Source organism: Phragmites australis, chromosome 9 (assembly GCF_958298935.1).
Source record: "Phragmites australis chromosome 9, lpPhrAust1.1, whole genome shotgun sequence".
In the NCBI taxonomy this organism is placed as follows: domain Eukaryota; kingdom Viridiplantae; phylum Streptophyta; class Magnoliopsida; order Poales; family Poaceae; genus Phragmites; species Phragmites australis.
The window spans coordinates 26,169,352-26,178,341 of NC_084929.1; the positions used below are offsets into that span (position 1 = coordinate 26,169,352).

Below are 8,990 nucleotides of genomic sequence, written 5' to 3' on the forward strand. Positions count from 1 at the left end.
ATATATATATATATATATATATTCAAGGTTTCAATGTGCAAGAGAAGTACTGATTGGCGACTACTTCTGAATTCTACTTTGGAAGAAATTAAAACTGCATTGCTACTTCGAACTATATGCCCCCTTTAATTTGATAGAACACTCTTGTATGCATCAGTGCATGAATCAGTGGAAAACGAAGCTCGTACAGGGATATAGCTAGCTAGGTCTCTGACCGAAAGAATTTTTTCCAAAGCTAATGTTGGTTCCCTCCCCTTCATGGCGATGAACCTGCATGCATGCTTAACTGCTGAGCAAGACACATAAATGCGCCCTGATTCGAAGGGCTAGCGAATCGACCCACTGGTTCATCGGCATTGCACAAGGGTCTCAACTTGATTGGAGTCTGACACTGACATGCAGGAAAGGTCTCTAACCCTGGTCATGCATGTACAATGCTTGCATGTCTCTGGTGCATTATCCCCCGTCTCTGGTGCTCCACAACTTCCTGTTAGCCGCGTCACTGGATTAGAAAACTCTTAGGAACGACAACAACGGATGTGGAAGGTTAGAGAGGCTACCGAACGGCCAACGAATCGAGCGCGCGTGGTAAGCTGCAGATTGCCACAGCCAGCGTTTCCATCTCACGACAGCGATGCCTCGATCGGTTCGTGCCGTCTCTCTTGCAACCTTGGACGCTCACGCACTGACGACAGCGATTGCCGAGTTCGCAAGTGAAGCTAAAGACTAATTAACTCCAAGTACTCCAAGTAGCAATGCGACTTGGAAACTCAATCTGCAGTGCAATGTCTCGCTTTCATGCGTTGCTAAGAGTTTCCAAGTGAAGAAGAAGAAGAAGAAGTGTGCGTCTGCTACACAGGTGTTACGCTACGTATGCGCGCGGTGCTGGATTCTGCAAGAGACAGAAGCGTAAGAGCTGCGAGCGCTGCTCCATTCGGTGATTGCTTACTGCCAGATGTTTAGGTGTATACAGCTCACTGGATTAGGAAGGTTACGGGATTGATCAGCGGCGATGGCCTCACTTGTTACTCGAATCAAATTGAAGAAGCTGGCTCGTGTTTTCTTGCGTCTTATGCCACGCGGCACGCAGCTACGGTTCATGTTCTTAACTTCTAATTGAGGCCCATGGAAGCTATCAAAGTGTCAACCATTAAAACTCAAAAGCATGTAATGTAGGCAGAATTAAGCCCAGATAAAAAGCCCACTAAAAGAAGCCCATTTTCTCTTTGGAGCAAACTCTATTGGGCTTCCGTTGACCCAATGGTGCAGAATTCAAAAGAGATAGAAAAAGGTCAACCATGCATCCACCGTGTCGAAGGCCAAAGCCTCTCAGCACCGCCCAATGCCTCCTCCTTCCTCGGACTCTTCGCTGCCACCCACGTCCGTCGCGCCCATTTTCATCAGCTACCCCTTCGCCTCAAACACCCAGCACCGTACTCCCCGCTCCTAATTTGCGCGTGGCGACGACCCAACCAAGCGAAAGAATTGCGAGCGACCAACTAATCCTGATTCTTGCGCACGTCCCGCCGGCCGGACGTACGAACGATGGCGCCGAGCAAGCTCCGCCAGGCGCTGGGCGCGGTGAAGGACCAGACGAGCATCGGGCTGGCCAAGATCGGCAGCGGCAGCTCCGCGGCGTCGGAGCTCGACGTGGCCATCCTCAAGGCCACCAGGCACAGCGAGAGCTTCCCGGCCGATGAGCGCCACATCCGGGAGGTCATCGCGCTCACCTGCTACTCCCGCGGCTACGTCGGCGCCTGCGTGTCCTCGCTGTCGCGCCGCCTGGGCCGCACCCGGAGCTGGGCGGTCGCGCTCAAGACGCTGGTCATTGTGCACCGCCTCCTCGCCGACGGCGAACCCGCGTTCGAGCAGGAGGTGTTCTACGCCACGCGCCGCGGCACGCGCATGCTCAACATGTCCGACTTCTGCGACCGGTCCCGCGCCGACGCATGGGACTTCTCCGCTTTCGTCCGCACCTACGCCGCATACCTCGACGACCGCCTCGAGTACCGGATGCAGGCGAGGCAGGGCTGCTCGGGCGCCGCGCGCTGGGGCAGGCCGCTCCGTGACGAGCTGTACATGTCCCCCGGGAACCGATTCACCAATGACGATGGCTACAGCGGGAGACACGACGATGCAGCGGACGCCGATGCCAACAAGGCGGTGGCGCTTGTGACGAGGGACACGCCGACGAGCGAGATGACGCTGGAGCAGCTCCTCACCAAGGCCAACCAGCTACAGCACCTCCTCGACCGGTTCATCGCTTGCCGCCCCATAGGTGAGTACTTGCACACATTTTGTCTCTGCATCAATGGATCATGTCGATGCCGTCCGTGCATTGACATGGGTGTATGAGACCAGACTCACCGTCGGCTTCTCGCGCAGGCACGGCCAAGGCGAACCGGGTGGTGGCAGTGTCGCTGTACCCCTTGGTGAAGGAGAGCGTGCAGTTGTACTGCGAGCTCACAGAGGTGATGGGAGCGCTCATCGAGCAGTTCCCCGAGATGGAGACCGCGGACTGCGAGCGCGTGCACGGCCTCTTCTGCGGCCTCGCCAAGGAGATGGACGAGCTCGAGGCGTTCTACTCGTGGTGCAAGGCCGCCTGCGTCTGCCGCCAGTCCGACGTCCCGGAGGTGGAAGTCATCACGCAGAAGAAGCTGGAGCTCATGGACGAATTCATCCGCGACAGGCGCGCCGCGGAGTCGCACCAGGGGCTGCCACCTCCGTCGCCTGAGCCAGAAATCCCAGAGGCTCCCCTCGTCGAAGAGTTCGATATGAACGCCACCAAGGCCCTTCCGGCGCCCGAGGAGCCGCCGGCTGCGGCGCAAGAGGAGGACAATGCCGTCAAGACGGTGCAAGCTGAGCCAGACGCTCTGCTCATCGCCGCCGAACCGGCCGAGGAGGAGACAGACTTCTTGAACTTGAAGGCGAACGCCATGTCCGGCGAGGAGCACGGACAGCAGCTGGCGCTTGCGCTGTTCGACGGCAACCCAGCCGGCTCAGCGCCGAGAGGAGACGCGTTCGACCACTCGTCGGCGGACTGGGAGACGGCTTTGGTCCAGTCGGCGAGCGCTCTCTCGAACCAGCGCGCCGAGCTCGGGGGCGGCCTGAACATGATGGTGCTCGACGGGATGTACAGCCATGCGACGGTGGCGAACACGCAGACGTTCTCCGGTAGCGCGAGCAGCGTGGCAATGCGGCCACCTGGGGCACCGATGCTCGCGTTGCCGGCACCTCGGGGAGCCAGCAATGCCGAAGCAGGGGCTGACCCTTTCGCAGCGTCGTCGTTGGTGCCACCGCCTACGTATGTTCAGATGTCAGACATGCAGACGAAGCAGCAGCTTCTGACAAAGGAGCAGATGGTGTGGCAACAATATGGCAAGAATGGCATGCAAGGGCAGGGGGCCTTGGCTATGCTAGAGCAGCGGCCTCACCAGCAGCAGCTGCTCCTGCCTCATGGCCACGGAGGCTACAATTACGCAGGGTATCATCGGACTTCTTAGTTTAGTGGGTTGCAAATGTTGTTCTACTCACTTAATGTTGCGTTCGAGAAAAAGGTTGAGAGTATCAGATAGTTAAAATTTCCATCACATATTCGAAAGGTTTAAAGTGGAATGAAATTGCAAAATCATCCATCCTACGATGCAAAATCATCATCTACCACGATCCTTATCAAAATGTAATCTGGCTGTGCTAGCCTGCACTTAAAGCAGTATAAATACTCTGAAAAGCTTGCGAGCGCAGAGAGCTTGCAGCAATCCACGCGTCAATAAACTCAACAGATATTAAAAGTACCAGGCATTCCATATCACAATATATAATAATAATGGTTCGCATATTGTCAATACTCAATACACACTAGTTTGGCAGAAGTAACTTGAATGGATGGCAACCAGCGTACCGAATACACAAATAACATAAGATCATATTTACAAGCCAATTACTAATTTAACCTCAGCAGCGAGCCGAGCTTGGCAATCAGCTCAACCAGGCAATCAGTTGGGAGCATGCAGTGCATGCAATTTGATCCAGCACTTTTCATGCTAGGGAGATACCAGCCAAGTTTGGCTTGGTTCAGTGCAAGCAATTTGATCCAGCACTTTTCTTGCTAGGGAGATACCAGCCTAAAGTTTGGCTTGGTTCAAAAGAACAGCAGACTATTTCATGAGCACAAAAGGCATCTTTCTGTGTCATGCCGTCCCGGATGGATGAAGCGATGTACCAGCATCGGAGAACTGGATGTTGCAACACTTCAGCTCAAACAAAGTTCCATGGAAGCAAAGAAACAAAAGGATAACAACTAACTTTTACCATTGATTTTGCAGGCCAATCACGACAATGGGTATTGCATGGGTGGGTCCAAGAAGTTTGTTGCCTGGTCTGTTGCGAAGCTGACATTATTGGCAGGAGGAAAAACATCATAAATGCCAGGCATTGTTGGAAGCGAGCTAGTTGGTTCAAAAGCAGCTGACAGAGCAGCGACATCATCATGCCGTCCATTGTATGTGAATTGGGCAAGGGGATACTGCAAAAATTGATTGTTTTGCGCGGGAAATTCACTGGGGAAGCTTGCATCAGGAGCAAGGAGATCATTCAGTTCTATATAATCATCAGTAGAAAGCTCTCTGTCAGCAGGCAGGATAGTGCACTCCGTGGTACCCACATTGCTAGCAAAGTTGTTTGACACGTCTCCTAACCCAGCAAGCCCTGACAATTCATTGTAGAGGTCGTAAGTATTCACTTCAAAAGCGCGAGCCTCGACTTCAGACATTGGAGGGAGAACAGAATTCTGCAAAGTGACAGCTAATTAGTAAAAAACACATCCAGTACAAATTTCTAGAGCAGAGCTATTAAAAGATGAGTTGTCAAGGAAACTAGTAAATGAATGAACTCTAGTTGATCTACCTCTCCAACAGGGCTGTCATGAAGAGGAGAATCATTCAGAAACCTAGACAATTCCTCCAGTAAAAATCCATCAACATCGCAAGTATTGTACATATCATTGACCTCATTGGAAATGTTGTTACCAGAAACCACCCCACCTCCAGAAGATTTAACAGCATGCTGAGCAGGTAGATCTTGGATAGCAGAGCCAACAGTAGCAGAGCCAAATGTGAAGTCCTCAACACAAGTAGAAGTGACAAGATAAAATGATGAATCATCCCCAGCACAAGCAGCAGATGAATGCTGTAGATGTGGTTCCCCAACAACACCAGCAGGGACAGCATGCTGAACATGTAGGTCCTCCATAGGGTTCACTACTTCTGAAGAGGGCATCAAAGGAAATATAGAAGTTTGAGTATCTGAAATGTCCCATTCATCTTCATTAAATGGAGCCCCATATTGCTCTCCAATCCTCGGACCAAGGCCGCTTTTCTTGAAAATTTTGCAGAGCACATAAGCATCCTGAATGCCAACAAAACAATCACAGTGGATATATAATGGATAAATCATATTAATATTAGCTCAAATATATTGCATTTATATCAATGGTCCTTTTGTGCATCATTCAAACATTCTTCTCTGCCAGATTCAGACTTATTTCAAAAGACATTCACGCAACTGTTTAACATATATTGAACATAAAAATGATTCACTGAACTGGTACTGCATGACTTCCCACATAAAGTATGACTCATCAAGTGTCATCTATCGAACTAATGAGCACAGGAGCAATCACATAGTAACACACAGCATTTCAACAAGTATTATATAACAAAATTGTTTGTAAGAGAATAATTGAAAATAGAAAGCATTAAAGGCAAATAGCATTACCTTTGAAAAACCTGCAGAAACCAAATCTTCATCTTCCATTTTGTATTCATACATCACCCAATCAGTTCTGTCACCTTTAGGTGCCTTGCCTTCATGAAAAATCAATGTTTTCTTATTCCCAACATTGCGAGAGTTCAGCATAATTGTTCTATCTTTTCCACTCGTCTTCCAGTAACCATTTGGTGTGGCGCGATTTGTCCTAGACCCATTGGGGTATTTCTTATCACGAGGACAAAAGAAGAACCATTCAAGATCTTTGCTTCTAAGACAGGATTTGTCTACACATAAAAAGATCAGCGCACAGAAATAAGAGCAAACTTATACATCAAATAGTCAATAGCCTTCTGCCAGTCTCATTACTTGGAAAAATCTACTTGTTTGAGCAACAGATACTGAGTATAGAAAGTTAAAAACATCATTGAATAGGAATTACCAGGGAGATCCCAGGGAGCGAACTTGTACAACTCAACCTCTGATATAGCTTCCACAAGAAGTTTCTTTCCCATGATCTTCCTTTTCAAGTAGTAGGAAACAAGCTCAACGTCAGTTGGGTGGAAACGAAAACCAGGAGGCAGGCTAGTTTGCGCCATCACCCTAATGTATGTCGACAGGACAATAGAGAGATTTCAAGAAAAAAAGCAGAAACTTCAAGGAGATCACAAGTATCCAGGAGCAATCAACCAAGAGGAGCGGGAGAGAGCCGTTATCAGAAGTTTGAGCACAGAGTGCAACAAGGGAGGACTTCAGAAGACTGCAGTGTGAGCAGAGAGCAGGATGTTTCAACGTCAAGACAAGCCTTCTGAAGGGAGGATTAAGAGCTTGACAGGACCAAAGGAGTTGTTGATCGAGTCACAGAAAGAGATCTGAGAACACAATTGATGAGAAGCTTCGCTTGGCAAGACTCAGGGAAGCAGGAGACCAAACACTCGACCAACGGATGTTTCTGAACTCAGATGAGAACCTGAGTCTTGCCAATATCACCAGCTACAACTGATTCACATGGTAGGAAGTATTGGCACAAAACTCCAGGTGATCCACTTGTGACTTGTATCAAGTGAAATCTCGGAATTTTATGCAGTATATGAACCAGAAGTAGCACGAGAGGAAATAAGGGTGTCCCTCGGCTACTTCAGCAGACATGAGTGATGTGGATCAAAATCCTGCATGAAAATATCATGGAAGGTGAATACTCAGAAGAATCATATATGGAATAGGAAAAAAAAATGCTGACTCGTCACTTAAAGAAAAAAAAACATGTTTTATCAAGAGCAGATGCAGTGACATGCTTAACACCTTCCATCAGACCTAGACAGTACAGTAGCACATATTTGGATCAAATAAAAACTGCCAGCAGACGACCAATTCTACAACTTAAGCCAGCCACACGAGCGTAACACGAGTAGAGGATGAGATCATAACATTAATATATGTACGCATGCGATCCTGTAGTCTTGTACAATCATACACCGTACCTTTGGGATGGAAATTGACGAAATTTTGGTAAACCACAGAAGTCAACGATCAAACCAAACCCCTAATTCATACCCAAACCGCAATCACCAACAATACAAGTGTCCGGTACCAAATCAACGCTGCACATACCAACGCCCTGATCATCCAAATCCTAAACTGTATCAAGACCTACAAGATCCAAGTCGACCGATAACGCATACCCAAATCGGCGACCAAATCGATCAAACGCAACCCTAATCTGCAACCCCCAACCGCAAACTTCGATCTATCGACGATGAAATAAATCCGATCCACAATCCGTCAACCCCGACAACGAAATTGAGGCACCCGCTCCCAAACCTCTTAAACCCCAACGAGAATCCACTCCTAAACCTCTCAAAACCCCAACGAGAATCCGCTCCCAAATCAAACCCCGGATCGACGCAAATACCGACCTAATCGGCCCAGATCCGCGCAATATACGACGAGGCGAGGGAGATCGGAGGCTTACGTGGAGGACGAGGAAGCCAGGAGGCCGATGGGGAGGAGGAGTTGAGCGCCGCCGTCTGGTCAAACGAAGATGAGGTGGTGTTTGTGTGGGGATGGGCGGATCGCGCGGCTGTGGAAGGGCTCTTTAATAGGCCCAGGGGTGCGGAGCTGGGCCGATACGCTGGCGCGTGGGCCCACCGAGTTTTATTATTTTATTCTTTTTCCTACCAGCCCCGCCGCGTCGTGCGACTACTGTGAAACTTCCTCTCCACGCAATACGCGACCGAGGTTGCCAAATTTCCACCTCGCATAGTGCAAGCCGCGGTATCTGGCATTTTACGTTTCCACCCTTTATCGCGAGGGGCTAAAGCAAATTTGAAAATTAGGGGATTAAATATACGATCCTCCTTCGCTAGTTCATTGCGGTCTCATTTTGAAGCCTATATGAACAATTAGCGTACTTTGTCACGTTAAACATTTATGGTGATTAAATTGGTCACATTTAGATACACATGTTCCGACAATGATATGTGTTTATAGCTATCAAGTTGCTATGATATTGTGGCACACTATTACTGTGTCTATTACTTAAATGTTGACCTAGATACAAGCTTATCTAATTTTCATTTGCTAAAATATGCCTATGATCCTCCGAACAGCCCCTTGTTCTTTTTTGAAATTGGAGTTCGAGTTGTACATTGTATTTTGGTGACAGGTGAGCTATGCATATGGTCACCAATCTCTGTTTCTTAGCATGCTTTTTAAACACAAGTATTACATGCGGTCTCAAATTGACATTATTTTATGATCTTACACAATGATCAAATTTTATTGTCAATATATCTTTCCTCACTTAAAGTATCTATTCGTTGGTTATTGCTATATGACTTATGCATTTTGCTCTGGTTTGTATTTTCAAATGAAGATAAAACGTGCAAATGTAAATTTGAAAAGGGAAGGGCGTCCGAGGTGGGGGATGTAAAATTTTCCACCAAAGACCTATAATAATAGCATGTAAGCTAGAATGGCTATACGAGGAAGTATGTGCAAACCTTTGTTGAAAGCCACTTTTGTTATGTGGCATTTGTTCAATAGTCTTTGGACATATTTTAAAAGCAACTTTTGGACATATTTTGTTACGTGGTATCAGTGGTCAAAAGTTATAGTAGTACTACTATGGCACAAATTATTTTATAAGTACATAAGGTAGTAGAGGGGAAGATGTGGCGTCATAGTCTAGTGACGACAACCCTTATTGTCAATATGACAATATC

At 48.0% G+C, this 8,990-nt stretch overlaps 2 protein-coding genes across 3 annotated transcripts; one reads left to right on the plus strand and one right to left on the minus strand.

The window, feature by feature from the left end:
* The first annotated feature begins 1,313 nt into the window (after positions 1 to 1,313).
* LOC133928917 (putative clathrin assembly protein At1g03050) lies at positions 1,314 to 3,503 on the plus strand. The gene is made up of 2 exons (XM_062375444.1): positions 1,314 to 2,278; positions 2,386 to 3,503. The coding sequence occupies exons 1-2, from the start codon at positions 1,546 to 1,548 to the stop codon at positions 3,501 to 3,503; spliced, it is 1,851 nt and encodes a 616-aa protein (XP_062231428.1). The 5' UTR covers positions 1,314 to 1,545.
* Positions 3,504 to 3,783: 280 nt separating this feature from the next.
* Positions 3,784 to 7,893, minus strand: LOC133928916 (NAC domain-containing protein 82-like). 2 transcript variants are annotated; one of them, XM_062375443.1, is made up of 6 exons: positions 7,739 to 7,893; positions 6,209 to 6,935; positions 5,776 to 6,053; positions 4,906 to 5,406; positions 4,312 to 4,789; positions 3,784 to 4,235 (listed from the first exon to the last, which is right to left on the minus strand). In XM_062375443.1, the coding sequence occupies exons 2-5, from the start codon at positions 6,363 to 6,365 to the stop codon at positions 4,331 to 4,333; spliced, it is 1,395 nt and encodes a 464-aa protein (XP_062231427.1). In that variant the 5' UTR covers positions 6,366 to 6,935; positions 7,739 to 7,893; the 3' UTR covers positions 3,784 to 4,235; positions 4,312 to 4,330. The 2 variants fall into 2 exon arrangements, with proteins under 2 accessions (XP_062231427.1, XP_062231426.1); XM_062375442.1 differs by having other exon boundaries at positions 3,784 to 4,789.
* Between the last annotated feature and the right edge of the window lie 1,097 nt (positions 7,894 to 8,990).